We start from the raw sequence: 17,555 nt of genomic DNA, 5'->3' as shown, positions 1-17,555 counted from the left end.
TTCAACATGCTAGCATTATTTAAGTATATAGCCTATACATCCTTAAAACCGTGATTTTGTTTAGGCTAATGCGAACAAAGAAAGTGTTCAAATTTTCCGTGACACACGCAGTCCGTCACGACAATAATTCCCCGTTTCGACACATTCGACTCTCTAAACCCGGCATCCTGGAAATTAACATCAATTCCTCGGTTGTAAAGTTGAATCTTTTAACGCAACACCGTGATTTTTCGGCCAGAGAAAATGCATGGAGCGAGACATACGCCGTGCACGACGAAAATTTCTCACTCGCAACAACGCGGCTCGCTCGAATTCCTTACCAGTTCTTCGCGAGAGCGAAATAACGAGCGTCGGTGCACTCTTGACTTTCCTCTAGTCGATCTTTCTCGAGTTATTTTCACCGATAAAACTGTCCCGTCATATGAATTTGTTAATATCGACGTCCACTCGTCTATGAAAAATCGATAGCGACCACCACGAAGGAAACTGGCACACTAAGTAAATCAATTGTATGGCTGTTTGCGAGCAGACAATCTCCCGAAGTTCGATAGTCAGGTTCATTCCGTAAATACTGTAATTAAACATACACTATTGATGACCATAATTGAATATTGTCATTTCGATACAACTGATAGAATGCGAGTGGTTTCATCGACGACGGGAGAAAGTGGGAAAGGAACGCTATGATTTTAGAGATGCGGGAGGAAAGCGGTACGTCAGCTTGCATCTTGGCCTGTTTTACGATGCACCGTAGTCGCGGGAGCGTATTTGCTTGGTGGAAATCCACAGGACCGGACGCCCGGGTTTACGGTGACGTAAACAGGTTCGGGGTTGTCGGGTCCTTCGGCCCTGGCCTCTGGTGGTTTATGGTCTGGTTATTCGGTTGACGCGACCTGCGCCACTTTGCAGGATCCGTGCAAACTGGGCGGAGAGAGAGGAACGCGTAATAAGATTTTCTTCCGTGGTCTCGGATCGTTCGTTGTAACCTCGTTCAAGGAGCGCAGACGAACTACGAACGTTCCCACTCGAATTCGAATAACAATCGTGAGTAATCGGTAAAGAATTAAAAGGAGAGTGGATCGAAGTTGCACGATCCCGTCGGATTATTTGCGAAGCTACACGGCGATACAATTTTGGCAATTTGCCTCTTGTCGAGAAATAAATTTGGCATCGCGTCGACGCTGTCCGATAAATCGCGCATAAATTTTCTACAGGCTCTCGAGTCATTGTTCGCGTCATTGTTCGTGGCTCGCGATGTTGTCCCGTCGTTCGTGGTCGTCCGGCACGAATTACGATCGTATAGACCGCGTGATAAAGACCGGACGCGAATTATTACATATTATTATTCCCGTTCACGGCCCACGATCCGTAAGTTACCGAGAGACGGATGCCGAAGGACAGGTTTACTGGAAACTCCGTGGGAAAGTTCACGTCTATTTGCTTAATGCGAAACTCTGCTTCGTGACGCTGTTCGACGTCTTTGCCACCCTCGAAGAAACAACCCCCCGACGTTGTCGCTCGTAAGCGGAAACTGTCGCTACGGGTTTTACGATTCCGAAGTTGGTCTTCGCGTGATTAAAGATCGGAGGAAGGCGAGACGAGATAGAATATGAAACTACATTTTTGTATTTATCATTCGACTGCACTAGCGTCTGCATTGTAGCATAAACAGTAGTGGTAAATTAGTCGGAGACGTCGAATTATAGGCGGTACGTGTCTCAGGCTGTAATCGTTGATTATTTCTTTGTCGGGGACAATTTGTACATTGTTAGTCGAATCCACTCGGGAAGTTTCCAAGTATACGCGGTGCCGACTTACGATTCAAGCGGCAACACAGTTTCTGGCACATCGAAACAGAAATCGCGAGCTCTGCTCGGGCCGCGTCGACGTGGGATAGTACCCCCGGTAACTTCTAACCACTGTTAGAACACATCTTAGTTCACTCCCTCGTGGGACCAAACAATTCCACTATCTGGCTCGACCGGGGCGCAGCGGCGTGCGGCGCCCGAGTTCGCAGCTAGTTTCGGGCCCTCCTCGAGATAAGATGCGCTTATCTAGGAAACAGCCGACGAGTAACGGAGAAGAGTACCGAGATCGAAACGAATCGCGTTTCTCTCCTTCCGACGCTAAATCTGAATATTGTATAGGCGAAAATGAACGTGCATTTAGATATACGTATATAGAGTGAAACGAAACTGGCAACTTTGTTCTACTTGTGTAAACTCGGAGAAGGAGGAACGTGGCTCCGAGGAGGTTGAAAGGAAAAAGAATTAGGCATGTTTGTTCGATGATTCTAAAAGACGCGGAGACTCGGAGAACGATTTCGTTATCGCGGATGGATGAGGCTTCTTTGAGAGACGTATAACAACCCCTAGGCAGAGATTCGCGAGTCGGCCGCGCTTTAACAAGATCTGGTAACCGTGGAGGGAAAGGAGACGCGACGCGAAAAAAAGAAGCACAGGGAAAAGAAGAAAATGGAAGAAAAACCGAGCTGAGCTTAATCAACGCTTTTTCCTCGGCGAATCTTTAAAAGAAATGAGATATACGACTCACGCAACGCTCGACGAGACGCTCGCGTACGTCGTCGCCGGCGAGCGGGGAAAAGACGGTATGGAAATTAGGACGGGAAGACTTTTCTCTGAAATTGACGCACTCGACGAGAAAGTTAGAAACGATCCGTACGCAGTCTGAAACTCGCGATCCTCCCCGAACGCGACGCATCGAATTCCAAGTTTCCACGAATTTCAATGAAAATATTTCCTCGAGGAAATTTCATAAGCCCAATTTCCTTTTCGAAACAAGAAACGAGACGCCTTCGAAGAATATCTCTCGCGAGAGGAATACTTATGTCCGTGGTTGAGGAGCGAAGACGCATTGTTCGGGATCGGGTCCGGTCGTACTTCCTCTTATATTTAGAAGCTCGGTGGGAAGGCATGCCGGACTGAACAATCGGAAAGTCTCGATAGTTCGTGTTCACGCGAACGTGTCTAAAACGCCTTGACCGTTTATTGTCCAGCCCGAGCGAAGACAGTCTCGCAGCCTCGCCTCCGTCTTCGCCGACGGGTATCCGTCGTATCCGGTTTTTATCGACTGCTCGATCGATTCCGGCTTGATTGCGACGAAGCTATCTCCGTCATACGTGATGCTTCATCGATGCACTCTATAGAGATACGATTATAGCGCGCGTTGTTCGAGGCAGCGAACCGTTCCCGGTCGTATAGTAAAGCGACGAAAATACAGTGCGCGTTCGGTGTAGAATTCGAAATGGACGTCTCGGGAGGAAGGAGATGAATCGTCCGATAAAAGTCGGGAAAAGTTATGATGATTTTCTAACGTCGGGCGAGGTATCCGGGCGTTCGTTTTAATACGGTTCGGGGGCGCGGGAAGGAGCCAGGTTTCGGTATTCTCGAGGTTCCGGCGGTGGAAACTGGACGATGTCCAGGCGTTGGACAGGGACTATGGGGATCCGCTAGGGGCGGACGTGCCTAGCCGTAATTCAAGCGGATAAGAGAGAGGGTGGTCCCGAGTTCTTGGTCCGGTGAGTCCAAAGTCCACAAGGAGCGCCGCCGGGTACACAGAAGACGCGAATGAGAAAGCCGTGTAAAAAGGATCCCGGGGATTAAGATGACAGAGGCCGCACGATGGAGCACGATCGGCCGTGAACGTGATTCCTACTGGAGTCGAAGGAAGTGGGTACCCGGCAGCCAGGTGTACCCACCTATACCCACACCCGCGCTATACTTCCTTCGAGAAAGAACCAGCCAGCCACTTAACTCCTCCGAGATCGATCCTTCTCAAGGTAAACTGTATGCCGGACGTGACGTACTTCCTCCGAGCCCACTTTCCTTTCGCCTGGCCCGCGTTTTACCATTTCTCTTCTCCGTCGGCCACCCCCGCGTTCAGCGTTCGCGCCCCCGCGCCGATCTACGACCGAAACGAACCCGATGGAAATTCAAAGTTTGATTTATCTATCGGAGATCTAGGAAATAAAAAGATAATACCCGGGGGCAGTTGATTGGCATGCGGTCGCCGAGCAGAAGCTCCCGGAGAAATCCAGCTATTATTCTTAACGGGTTTCATCTGGATGATAGCGCCGGAAAGAAAACACCGGGAGAGATCCATCCGTTTAAATTGGATTCGATTCGACGTGTAAAGCTCGCCGATGGTTTTTACTCTCGCCGAGCCGAGAGAAAAGAAAATTTCCTTTTTTCCTAGACCGAAATCTCGAAATATAAACGGATCCGATTAAAATCGTGGACAGCGCGCTTAATTAGGGCGCGGATTCGCGTTCGATCACAACAGAAATTCCAGGGGTGTTCGGAGGCTAGAGCTAGAGCAGCAGGTATCGGACGATAAGCCGACTGGGGAGGGAGGGATAAATCGAATCGGGTAGGTGGGCAGAGGGTAGGGAAGAGGCGCAGGAGCCAAGCTGGAATAGCTGCCGGCAATTATAACGTTGTACGAGGCCCGAGCAGTAAATAATGGGTTTTGGGCTTGTCCGGTATTCAGCCAGAGCGTCAATCACCCTCAATCAGTTAGCGGGCTGGCTGGCGACCTAAATCAGAGGGTGCGAGAGAGGACGAGAGAGAGACTGGGAGGGAATCAGGGGAAGAGGGCGAGGGAGGCTGGAGGAACGAGAATACGGCCGAGAGGCACAGGCGGAGATAAACCGAGAAGGATAGAAGGGCGGGCGAGGAGGTTGATATCGGGATCGGGGGAGCCCTGCTCGACGCGAGTGTCAACCGATAAAGCCTGGAATGACAAAGAGGGAAAAGCCGCGGGAAGACAACGGCCTCGTATAGGATGATTGAAAAGACCGGGCGCATAGATCGGGTAAGCTGCTGCAAACGTGTGCACGGTATCCCGTAAACGACACGGAGATCCAACTTTCGCGGATAACTTAGATCGATGACTCGAACCGCGTCTAATTAAACGTGTATTACGATACCCGTATCGTCGTCCCCGGCTGTGAATATTCGACGTCTCCGCACGCGTCTACGGGAAATTACATTAGCCCGATGGCTGTACAGACCCGTGAGACACGAGGTCGATAAATTTTACGCATTGAAAATCCGACAATGGAAGGTCGACCGGTTAATTGCGAGTTCGAAGCCGGCTAATCAATTAGCGCGAAGAGCGGCGAACTCGCGCGCTGCTGAAATTCGACGGCTCTCTCTTCTCGTCCCTGACCGTGTCTCGTCTTGTCTCTTCCGTCTAATCTCTCTCTACTGGCCGGAATTGTATGAGCAACGAGGTGATCGCATCTGGCGAACGAGACCGGTTCGAATTGGAAGCTACGTCCACCTTGTCGAGCTATCGCACGCGTTATCTTTACCTAGGACAGTATTGAACTCGCGAACTGTACGAACCTGCCGTATCCGACAGCCGAGAAAGTTGTCGCAGAACTCTCGTTATCGATGACACTCTCCGAGAATGAAAGACGTGGATGAATATTGCAGTAACCGGGGCGACTGGCTCGTTGTTCCTCCCGATTCGTTATCGACGGCTCGGCTACGGTTTACGGCTGTCCCAAAAGAAAGTTGCTTCGCATTTTAGACGATGGTCGAGTCGTGTTATGATCATGTCGAGCATAAAATCGGTACCGGCGATGATTCAATCGCTCCGAATTTTGTGTCGTGCGTCGCAGCAAACTTATATCCGGTACGTACGCGATGAAAATACATTAAGACCGAATTCCGGGTAATACAGCGAGAAACGCAAAAACGTTTTGACGGACTGGGTGGAGCTTTTAAAAGCTCTCTTTAATCCCGGAGTCTCGACTGACCCCGCTCCATCGATTTTCATCAACTTTTACATTCCCGAGTTTCCGCTTTTGCCTAACTCGGTCTACGTACCCGCGCCGCGACGCGATCGATCCGTCCAAAAATCCGATTGCTCGGGTACATACGTATCCGAATCGTCGGCAATAAATTCGGTTTCATCACGCGGCGAAGTATATTCGTATACATTTTTCCTTGCTTCCCGTACGCTCCTCTTTAATTACAAAAAGGTTCCAATTTATCTCGACGTTTTGTCGCAGCGAAATATTCGAGTTTCGCGAGTGAACCCGCGTAATCGATCCCTTTCGGATGTAACTTACACGATAATAGCTGTGAATTATAAACTATGCCATGAGAACGTGTCGCGTTACACGTTAGACATTTTTTTCGTTTCGCGAACGAGAGTGAATTTGCCCGCGGGACACGCCGAATTTCCTGGGACGCAAACGGGAGCGAAATCTACCCGTGTTCCTTCCGTAAATCGTGGCAGCAGACTCGCGGAACTCGTATTGTCCGTAGCTAACGAGCGTTAAACGAACGAAAATTGGCCAGCGGCTACTCTACTTCATCCAATTAACTGGTATGTCGCTTCGCGATACAGTGGGCACTCGTTCCAGTAAAAAACTCAAAGGACTGTAACCGTCGGCTGCACTATACCGTCGAAAATCGAGTACAGGTAGTAAAAAAAAAAAATAATAATAACTAGCCCGCACAACGAAAGAAGATATTGTTCGATTTTCGGTCTGTATTATTGAACTGCGTGGCTCGATGGAAGTCTAAGGTTTCGTTCGAGTTTCATTTCGGTATATCTGACGGCCCTCTACAATCTGCGAGTACGACAAATTGATTATTACTAGTTGTAATTAAGCCGTGAATAGGCGTGTAGGTCACGCGATGGAACAATAATTTCTGTAACGCGAGTAGAGTCGTTTGCCCTAGGAATCGATCGGCGAGGCAGGCGATCGTACGGTCAAACGTCTCTGTTATCGCGTTTCCGTTCTCCCGTCGACCGTATCTGCGAGGGGTGGCTCCTTTTAATCGAGCCAAACTTCCCTGCGCCGCATTGTCGTTGCGTCTGCAACTCCCCGAGTTCAGAGTTTCCTCTCTCCACCGTTGTTCCGCGACTAGTACGCGTTATAGGTGGAAACAGTCGTGTGGCGTTGTCGCGATCTAGATCGAGCGTGAAACGGTCCGCAATTTCAATGACGGGCAACGAGTTTCGAACGATTCGTAAAGGGCGATAAAACGTTTTCAAGGCCGGTCTGACCGTAATTCGAACGACATCGATTTTTCAAGATCCGTCGTTGGATCTCGCGCCTAACCGGAGGTACGTCGTCGCTAATGGGATAATGCTGGACGTAAACGGTCGATGGCACACGCTGCGACTAGGAGGCGCGTCCTCGAATTTACCGTCTCTGTTATCGCTGAGCTGCGCTACTGAATTACGCCACTCCGCTCCCTTTAATCGAGCGCGACGCGAATTCCGGCATCGTCCCGCGTCTTCGTCGTGTCCCCTTACGTTAGCCGAAGCACAGGATCGTCTGTACCCAGATAGAAATCAGCTAGTCGAGCTCGTTAATCGTTTCTTCGCGCGGGCACCGTTCCCGGTGGAACTTCACGTTCCGAAAGATCGCCGTTTCTTACTGGGAAAATTGAGATCGGGACACTGCGAGATGTAACAAAATCTGTACGGCTCGTGAACCATTGAGAACCAACGCGTGTGTCGTTGGTGTGTCGAAACTTCCGTAATGGGAATTTAAGTGGATCGGTTCCCGGCCCTTTCCCTCGGCCGCATGTAAATAGGTTTTAATATACTAACGCGTCGCAGCTGAATGGCACCGCTCGGCGGCCGACGACGACGACTAATTTCGGCCGTTTAAGCCCTCCGGAAAGGGTTTGGTCGGTTGAAAGGATTCTGCGCTCGCAGCAGGCGAGAAAGGGACGAGGGCAATCGGTGAGTAACGGCGTGGAAATTTAAAGTCTTCAGAAAACAACGTACCGACGCGCGGTATTTGCGTTAATCAAACACCATTCGAGCCGCTATTACCGTGGCGTATCTAATCGGAGAAGAACGGCCGGAAAATTCGATTAAAGGCCGTAGGAACAACACGCTTTTCCGCTAAATTAACCTTAGAGAGGGCGTAGAAAAAAGGAGTGGAAGTAGAGAGAGTATTCCGCGTGTATGCGTTTCCGCAACCCTCTTGGCTCTCGTCACCCTCGACGAGCGTGATTTTCATTTAAAATTTCTCGCGTTACCCTTTCTGGCCGCGGGTTACCGTTCGGTCGAAATGCTAATGAACATAAGGCAGTTTGTAGTAAATAAATTAAACGAGCACTCCCCAGCAGAGATAGAAAAAGCTGACTGCGGTCGGTGGACAGGAGGTGGAATATTCTTTTTTTTTTTTGGTTCACTTCCTTTTTCCTATTTTTCTTTTTTTTTTTTTAAGCGACTGTAGAAAACGGCCAAGGGGATGTTCAACGTATTCCATGAGAAATTACGAAAAATAATCCTGGGAAATTATCATGAGAATAGCTTCATGGTTGCGCGAGGGAGGTCTACCCGCGAACAACAATGCCGTCTGGTCCCATCTGCATAACAATGTTTAGCCGTGAAAACAAAGCTCCGTGACGTACCGGGCCGGCCGCCGCTAAAAAAGTGATATATTATCTGGAACCGTGCCTTTCGACAGCGCCTTGTCGAATTTTAAATTCCAATTCGCTCGTAATTGTTCCGAACAATCCCTATATCGAGAGGAGATTAACCCTTTCAAGTATGATAGATGTTAGAATCGTAAAAGATGAATCGTATCGGTGCTGTCCGATGGGAGGCAATTTCGATTACGGAATCCCGAGTTGGGAAGTGGTGTGAGAGTGCGTGCTGGTTCCGGGTTGGCGTGTTCGTGGTCAGTAACCCTAAATATTAACACGGGCCCAGCGAATGTGGCATTACCATCGCCACTCGGCCGTTACCGTAGAAATATTGAATTTCGTTATCGAGCTGCTATTATCGGACCGCGCTACCTTCTAAGGACAAGCATTGCCGAGATCGTTCTCCAAAATAACGACGGTAACCAAAGGGACGTAAGGTCTTTGTTCACAGGTAACGCTGTCCTCCGACAGCGAAACAGGATAAAAAGAATTTTTTACGATTGCACTTAAGTCTCGACGTGTTCAAATAACAGATAAATATGTACGTATTCTTCTCGTTGAGTGAATGCGAGCGGCACGTCGATGTTAATGCGAGAACAAACGCGGGACGAGAAATAACGACAATATCGCAAGAAGGGTAGTTCCTAGTGATTGCCTAATGAAATTTGAAATGGCGGCTTGAAATCGCGCGCGTTGTTATATCGACTCGTTCGTCAAAGGATCCCTCTGTCGCGCGCCGTCATTCCCTCCCGCTTAGTACTTATCTTCCCGACGGCGACGACGAGAGAGCAGCTTGTTCAGGATTCAATTTATAAGCTTTTCTCCTCGGATCGAGCGCGGACGAAGGAAGCTTTTTCATTTAAGGCTCGCGTCGTGCCCCGCGAGACGCCGCGGAATATGACGAAGACGAACGAAAACGGGTACGGAAGGGCTGATGAAAGGAACAGGAGGATGGGCCCGGGGTAGAGTGAAACCGCAGTGGTATGCCAAGTCTAGGGAGCGCAAGCTCTCGCGCAGCTATTATTACTCCCCGTCAACGTAAGCACCTAGCTGGGTGCACGCATAACACGCACGCACGCACGCTTCTCTATATCCTTCGCCGATATATTCATCGTAGAAACTTTGCCTGTGAATCCATACGAAGTGGTCTTAATTAAGCGCTTAAGAGCGACGCCAGCTTACAATCGTTCGACGTATGCTTTCGAGCCAATAATAACCAGCGCGTATAAACGAGTCGCTGTCGCCGTCGTCGTCGTCGTCGTCGTCGTCGTCGTCGTCGCTGTACATACAGCCTCGATGAACCAATCTCCATATCTCTCTCTCTCTCTTCGCTCACGGTGCGCGTACGTAATATGCTGTTCGAACTAATTAAGTGAATGCTCGTTCGAGCGACTTCCCGTTGCCCCACATGTAATATTCCGTATTACAACATTCGTGACGCGTTTAACGAAATTACATGGCCGAAAATAATTAGACGGTTTGCTAATAAATTCTTGGACAGAACAGTCGGGGAAGGAAGTGCGCTTAAGAGAATAAAGATGAATGTTGATCCGTAGGTAGGGAAATGAAAAACAGGTAAAAGTAGTGACGCGGATCAACGCATTGAGAGCACTCGGTCGCGGCAGTAGTACGTCACGATAGCGTCAACGGCAACTACGTGTGTCCCGTTCCGATATGTCTGACTGCATGTCGTTATTTCTACTGAAATCCGTCGCGCCCACCCGTGAACTGGACTACTAGCTACCGGCTACGTACATACAGTCGTACGCGCGCATGCCCTCGGAAATATTCACCGGCGAAACCGACTTCCATTTCAACGAGGACTCATTGTCGCCGACAGCACGGACGTGAAAACAAATAGCAATCGTTGGTATACGAGTTATCGTGTACAAGCGTTCTCCCTCGTCATTCCTGTCTCGACGGAATGCTCTTTCCACCTCTGCCGGTGTACCACCTAAATACGGCAATGAATGAAATGGAAAAAGAAAGAGAGAGAGAGAAAGAGAAAACGAAGGATCGTCGTCGGACATCCTACTATTCCTTTCCTACAAAATAATTTATTGTAATCAACCGTACCAGTTTTCGTCGCGAGCAAAAATTCAACATAAGCCGTGCGAATGGAAGTTTTTCACGGTTCTTGCTCGACGATCTAGGAACAACAAAAATAATTCGATGGTACATACGTTGTTGTTTACTCTGTGTCCACGGATCGTTGATTATCTTTACGGCGCGGATGCTGGAAGATAAACAATGAACGCGACGTTTGGTTAACGGGCTGGAAATCACTGGCGGGATTTTTAATCCCATTTCAAATCACTTTTGCATTTAGTATCGAACCTCACGGGAACGATTTTCTATTCATTTTTTAAAAGAAAATATCTCTTCGCGTTCGCACGTCTGTGGCAATGTGTATTGTTCGGAATAGAAAAATGCTGATCGTAAAACGGGCGAATGGTCGGTGAATAAAGACGGAAGAAATGGCCGAGTAAATGTATAAATTTCTAAAGCTCGAAGACGCCCGGAGGATAAAATGGAGGAACGTAACGTCGTCGACCGTGGTCTCTCGTGGTAAAACAACGGCACGCGAAACGTCGCGAAATTAGCGTGGCAATAAATATACGGATACACGATATTCTTGAAGGAAACGTGAGGGAAGTAAATATAGTGGATGGGTCTCCATTTATTTCGCCGCTATTTATCCTTCGCCCGGAGGACATGCATCATTTTTACGAGGAGAACGCGACGCGACGCCGCCGTAGCTCGCCGCGCTCGGGGAACCGCGGGAAGCCGTGCAAAAAGATGGAACGCCGCGCCGTAGTAAAGCTTGCGGCCAGAAAAGCAACGCAAATGGAGCAAAATATACGTGAAAAAAAAAAAGAAAGCCACGCGCACGTTTCCGTTGCAATTACGCAGTGGTGCATAGAAAATGGATCGCTGTTCCCATTGGACCCGCTTTCCCTATCCGCTGTGAACGCTTCCAATCGACAATGAAAGCGGATATTGCCAAACGGTTACTTACGCTATTAGGATATTTTCGAGTTTTAATCGAAATATCTATTAGATCGAATGATGTAATTATATAGATTTTCATCCGGTTTATTTTATTTTAAAAATCGATAACATTGAGATATAAGATAACTCGATCGGCAGTCGTAAAGATAGAACAGGGTTACCGGGGCAACAACCCATCGGTCGTAAACTTGGGGGAACCTAATTGACAAAAAAAAACCTCAGGAAGTAAAGGGGTTGTAAAGCGTTATGCGGAGAACAAGACTCGTATATTTATGCCGGTGCTATTTACCCTCCGCCCGGAGGGCGTGAATCATTTTTACGAGACGAGGGGCCGAACGGAGCGAAGGGTTGCCGGGGCAAAAGGCGAAGGGAAGAGTAGGACGAGGCATAAGTAAAGAAAGTAGGGCGAACGGATCGAAAGGGGTCCGAAGAATAGGTTGCGAAGGTGCCGGAGCGAGAACGACGCGAAATATTGGAAAACGGACCGCGCCGCCGGAGAGATAAAACGTTTCATAAAGCAGACATCGATTCCATATTACTGGTCGCGCCGCGTCGGAGCGCGACGTGAATCGAGTAGGTCGAGTGGCTGCGAGAAGTCACCGTGTGTAGAAAAATAAACGCCTTTCGTTATTGCACCTAACTGTTTTTCATCGATCGCTTTTTCCCCGTTGTTCCTCGAGGCCTTTTTATTTTTTTCCTCGATAATAGTTCCGGGAATGAACTACAAGATTCCGATGAAATGAAATTTTGTAGAAACTATAGACTGGCTTGTTTATCGCGAGGCCCCGCAGATAATATGTGGATCTCGTTATCGGTGCTGTCGATGGAAAAAGCTAGCCGTCGCGGTAAGGAGCGAGTTCGCCGCACGCTTTACCCAGTTTTACCGAACCGGTACGACGTCGTCGTAAATACGGAGAATCGTGGGAGCCCCATAATTACGGCATGGTGCATTATATAGCACTGGCTAATGCTACATAATTATGGCGCATTAAGCTTTCGTCCCATAACAGTATCTCACTTGACATTTTTTTTTTTCTCTATCCTCTTTTTACGCTCCGGCCATAACACGGGCACCGATCCAAACGTTTTTTTAGCGCACGGTACCTAGCTATTCGTTAATGAATATCGTGGGCCAGAGTGTTCGGAACACGTATTAACATGGATTGCGCAGAAGGAGAACGTTTGAGAATTTCAATGAATTCCGCAAGGTGTGCCGTTACCGACGATTAACCGGCAATCCTATTGGATGTTCCAAACGAAATTTTCGATTTTCTACATTCGTACCAGAGAGAGAGAGACAAGTTTTCAATTTTTTATGAACTTGTGGAAATAGAATGAAATCATCGTTTTGTTTCATCGTTTTATTGTCAATATTATTTTCTCTTCGGTTTGCTGACTGCGAGACGAGGTATTTTATAAATTTTGGTATAAAAATAAAGAGTGCGCGTCAGCGAGGATATAAACACGTAAACGATATCGTTAGTCGTTAGACCACGCGCATCGATCATCGTGAGCGAGAGAGAAAGAGTAATCAAGACAGTATTTTTTTTTACAATGAAGAAAACTGACGGAAATTTTAATCCATTTACAATACAACGGCTCACCTTGCTGCGCCACGCCAGTCGAGTTCATCAATCTCCGACGTTTTAGTCACTCTAGCCTGATCTAACACCTCCATCGTCTTTCATACCTGATCATTTATTTCGCCTTTCGTATCCGCCTTGCAGGCTCCACTGTCACCAAGGTACAGGGAAAAAGGTTTTCACCATAATTCACTGTGACAACGTGGTATTAAGCGATGCTCCTAACTTCGATCTTAAACTTCCGCTTTGAGTCGTGTCCCATGCGTAAATTCTGCTTAACTAAACGAAACCTAATTTGTTCTAATTATAATCCTTAATTAAAGCCGGCTTCTTTACAAATTCCTACGATCAATGTAATTGTAATCTAGTTAAAGCGATTCGATTATCGCGGTGCAATAGTTTTTCTCGCCGCGATACGGAGGCTGTGCAATCAGTAACGGGAATATCGGCGCACGCAGAAATGTCGGATAATACGAACGCGGTTTAATTGCGTTACCTCTGGCTGGCCGCGCGTTGTATTCTCGGGAGTCGGCGGTAATTATTCCATCGATTTGAAATAATTATATTCTCTAGTAGACGAGCAATAATGGACGCCGCCCAGTCCCGATGAATCGTAATGGAAAAGACTTTACGAAGCTTTCGACCCGCGCGCGATTCCCTCTTCCTCTCTCTAACCCGTTTCCCGTGTTCTCGTCTCCCCGTGCCTGTGCGGACCCTTACAATGAAACCTCTACGCTCCACTTGAATTTCATTGGCCGGAAATTGCGATCGTTTCCTACATACATATCGAATACCGCAGGCCGTTCCGCGAATTCTTGGGATTCCGCGTGCAACTCGGAACGGTCCCGGGCGAAGAAAAAACGGGACGGACCGGCGCTGCAGCGGTGAGCTGGTTGGAACGGGCGAGAAACGGAAACGGAAACGACAAAGACAAAGCGTCCGAGCAAGAAGTTTCCACGGCTTCACCGCGGAGGGAAAGTCGCCGGGAATGCGAACAATGGTATCGAGTATCTCTTTTCGTTCCTGCATCCAAGCTTTTCCATCAAACGCGTCTCTACGACCAGAGAAAACCGACGAATTTCCTCGTTCGATCGAAAGCTGAAGTTTCCCATTCCGTCTGTGGCCCGACTCTTTACGTTTTTATTAGTTCGGGGTTCAAAACGAATTATTTTCCTCGTCGGAATTATATTATGCGTGCATCATAATTCGGGCATCGAAATTCTATTGGAAACTATAAAATATAATGTAATTCATCTGTTTATGCTTTCGTTTGTTTGCAGAATCGACGCGCGAGAAAAACCTGTGACGAAAGCTCTCCATTCATCGGACTCAGGCGTGTTCGGGCCACGTGCGTACTTTCGTACTACGTTCCCGAGCCCGGCAGTGTTAGTGATCGAGGATATCAAGAGGCACGACGCAGCCACGTACAGGTGCAGAGTCGATTTTCGAAAAGGGCAGACGCGCAGTTTTCGGTACAATCTCACCGTTATCGGTAAGTGTTCGCATTTGTTTCCTCTTTGAGTACGTAACGGTATAAAAATCTATGATCGCGATTAGTCCGCGCTAAGTGTTTTCGATCCGGGTTAAAGCGCGGGATAGCGTTCTTCGTTCTTGTTCAAACAACGACGTAGACGGCGATGCGTCGCGTTGCGTCGCCGTACCTCTCGACGTCTTCGGGAAAAATGCAGTTCTCAGCGGGCTCTAAGTCTGATCAAACAAATGGGCGGCTGTTGAAAAATGCATGAGCCAATGGAAGACGCGCGACCCTAGCTGTATTCCATATCCTGACTAGATACTCACGTAGATTCCCTCTCCATTGGCAATCTCTTCGACTTCGTGTTTACGCTTTCTCTCTTTTATAATCTTCGAAACGTGATTGCGTGTTAACCCATTCGCTGCCAAGCCTAAATTATATGAAGTCATTCCTATTGCCATTTATATTTTGAGTGCTATTGTTTACCAAAACCCTGATATTTCTTGGTAAGAGCACATATATTATCATACATAATCATTTAGAAGCAGAAAACCAAAGACGAGTATACTCGTCGTTGGCAATGGGCCTTCGAAAGAGCCTGCATGTTATAATATATTCAAAGCAGGACGAGTATACTCGTCCTGGCAATGCGTGACACCCTGCCAAAGACGAGTATACTCGTCCTTGGCAGCGAATGGGTTAAACGTTAAAATAAAGTAAAAGTCAGATTTGACAGTGAAAGAATCGGACCAGAATCGACGTAACACAATCACAATTAGTAGATTTTAAGAGACTCGTATTTCGAGAGGTCGACAAGCTTTCAAGTCACATCCTCGCAGATACGAGAGACGTATGTATACGTATACGAAGTAGCAGCTTCCATAGGTTCTCTTCGAGGCAGTCTCCTCTATCGGAATACGTTCGAATCTCGAGATATCCCGCATAGCTCGCGGCGTGGAATATAACCTGGGAAATCCTGGCCCCGATCCTTCGATACCGGAATCCATCTTTCGCGACAATCCCGTACCTTTTTCCGTTTCTCACCCATCGATTGATGGGTTAGAATGCTAGCGAAGGGTAGAAAAACAGGGCGAGGGTGCGAGAGAGAAAGATAGATAGATAGATAGAGAAAGAGAGAGGTAGGAAAAAGGAAAATGGGGATAACGACGGAAAGAAGCAGAAGGTGAAAAACGGCATAAATGTCGCAGTGCAGATTCCGGTGAGAGTCCTTCGGGCTAACGCGGAATTGGTAGACCTTTATCGTTGGGCTATTCTCGTCGTTCGCGAACGTTTATCTAGCAACGCGTTCGTGGATGCATTACGCGGTTCAAATTGCGACTTGTTCGGATATTCTTTTCATATTTACGGAAAGCGTGTATCGATACTCGACCAGTATATACATACATATTGTCGTTAAAACGTTTTTTTTTTGTCCCCTCTCTTTTCATTATTCATCGACGCGTTGGAAACGGTTTACGATTTATGGAATGCACTTCCGCGCATAATAATTACTCGCTCGAACAATTCCTGGTTTGCATTTTTATTGTTCAGTTACGTGTTTGAAAAACTCGAGCGACGAATAACTGTTTGAATAAAGTCGTCGATTCAAGTGCGCAACGTGTTACACGCGTTACCATTCGATGCCAGATGATAGAGCCGTAAAGGGGCGTTGATCGGACAGCTTAACCCTTCTCCCTTTCTTATTGTTATGCGATGGTTAATCCAGCACGGGACGAGGAAACAGGTTGGCTGGGAAGCGTGCAACCGCGATCCACCGTCGCGCATACAAAGGGTAAATTGTTATCGACAAGAATATCATTGTTCGCGGCACGAGGGCGTTCCGATGTGTTGGTTAAGGCGACGTTCTTCCCGTGTGCAACGAGATAAATCGATTCTCGAACAGTTACCACACTCGTAATACAGACCGAGCGGAGTCTACATCGACGGAAGCCGCGCCGCCGTTCTGCCACGGCTTCTTCTTTATTTTCTCCTTTCCCTCCTTTCCACCTTCGCTCAGCCCTACCGGCTTCTCTCATCCTTTTTTTTCTGTCTGCGGCAATCTTGGATTATCCTCTCGCGCGACGATCTCCAAAGGAACGAGCACGAACAATCTCCCGGTAAAAGAAGTCCTGGAAAGGAGCGCGAGAAAATTCTGCCTTCGCCATGCCGCGTCGAAGGGAGAGAACGTTCGTCGGTGTATACTAAATACTTTCGCGAATGACCTGAAAAAGAAAATATGCACGGGCTGGCGGTTCCACGCGTTTCGTTATGCCTCAGCTTGCGGCACTTATTTTTTCGTTGCAATATAATTATATACCGTAGCCATAAGTTCGCAATATGCTATATTCTCAACGTCCGGGCACGGTATAAGAAAGAACAGTAGGTTCGACTTCTATGATCTCATGACCAACAGATTCGCCACGTTATTAGTTGTGCATGGACTTTAATTTGAAGCCATGGTAAAACTACTATAATTGATCGATCACTCGTGAAGTACTCGAGATAGAAGAAAATTGTGTACGACCTTTTTTGCAGGTAATAGCAGTAGCTACAACTTTTAATTAAAGCAATTTTTTTCGGGATTTTTTCAAAGGGTACGTACCCTTTTAGATTCTTCGGAATTTTCGTTTTTCTTCAATTAATTCTAACCCATTGGACCTACGGGAAAATTGCATAGGACTTTATTTGTAGCTGACGTCTAGAACTACAACTCTTGTATGAAACATTTTTCGCCAGCGTCAATAGTTAACGAGTATTTTGCAATAAACTATTTTTTCCTTTTTTTGTAAAATACTCGTTAGCAAAAAATGTTTCAGACGAAATTTGTAGCTCTAGTCGTCAGCTAGAAATAAAATTCTATGCAATTTTTCCGTAGGTCCAACAGTTTAGGAGTATTTTAGGAAAAACGAAATTTTTTTCAAAAAGTTTGCTGTTTCGACAGAGGAATGACCAGATTTTGTCAGTACCAATAAAATCCTGATTAATCGTGCTTAACTCGTCAAGTACTGGAGTTGGAAGAAAAATTTATAGACTCTTTCTTGTATAGGACGTCAGTAC

General features: G+C 47.4%; 1 protein-coding gene across 1 annotated transcript in view; it reads left to right on the top strand.

Moving 5' to 3' along the window:
- LOC108627040 (hemicentin-1) overlaps nucleotides 1-17,555 on the top strand; it is a 202,844-nt gene that overhangs the window by 122,342 nt on the left and 62,947 nt on the right. The window contains exon 3 of the mRNA XM_018028063.2: nucleotides 14,305-14,516. Coding sequence (XP_017883552.1) covers nucleotides 14,305-14,516 — 212 coding nt within the window. The remainder of the gene's footprint in view (nucleotides 1-14,304; nucleotides 14,517-17,555) is intronic.

Source organism: Ceratina calcarata, unplaced genomic scaffold, assembly GCF_001652005.2.
Source record: "Ceratina calcarata isolate Rehan_Ccalc_2016 unplaced genomic scaffold, ASM165200v1 scaffold436.2, whole genome shotgun sequence".
Lineage (NCBI taxonomy): Eukaryota > Metazoa > Arthropoda > Insecta > Hymenoptera > Apidae > Ceratina > Ceratina calcarata.
This window is presented reverse-complemented; position numbering and strand designations above follow the sequence as displayed.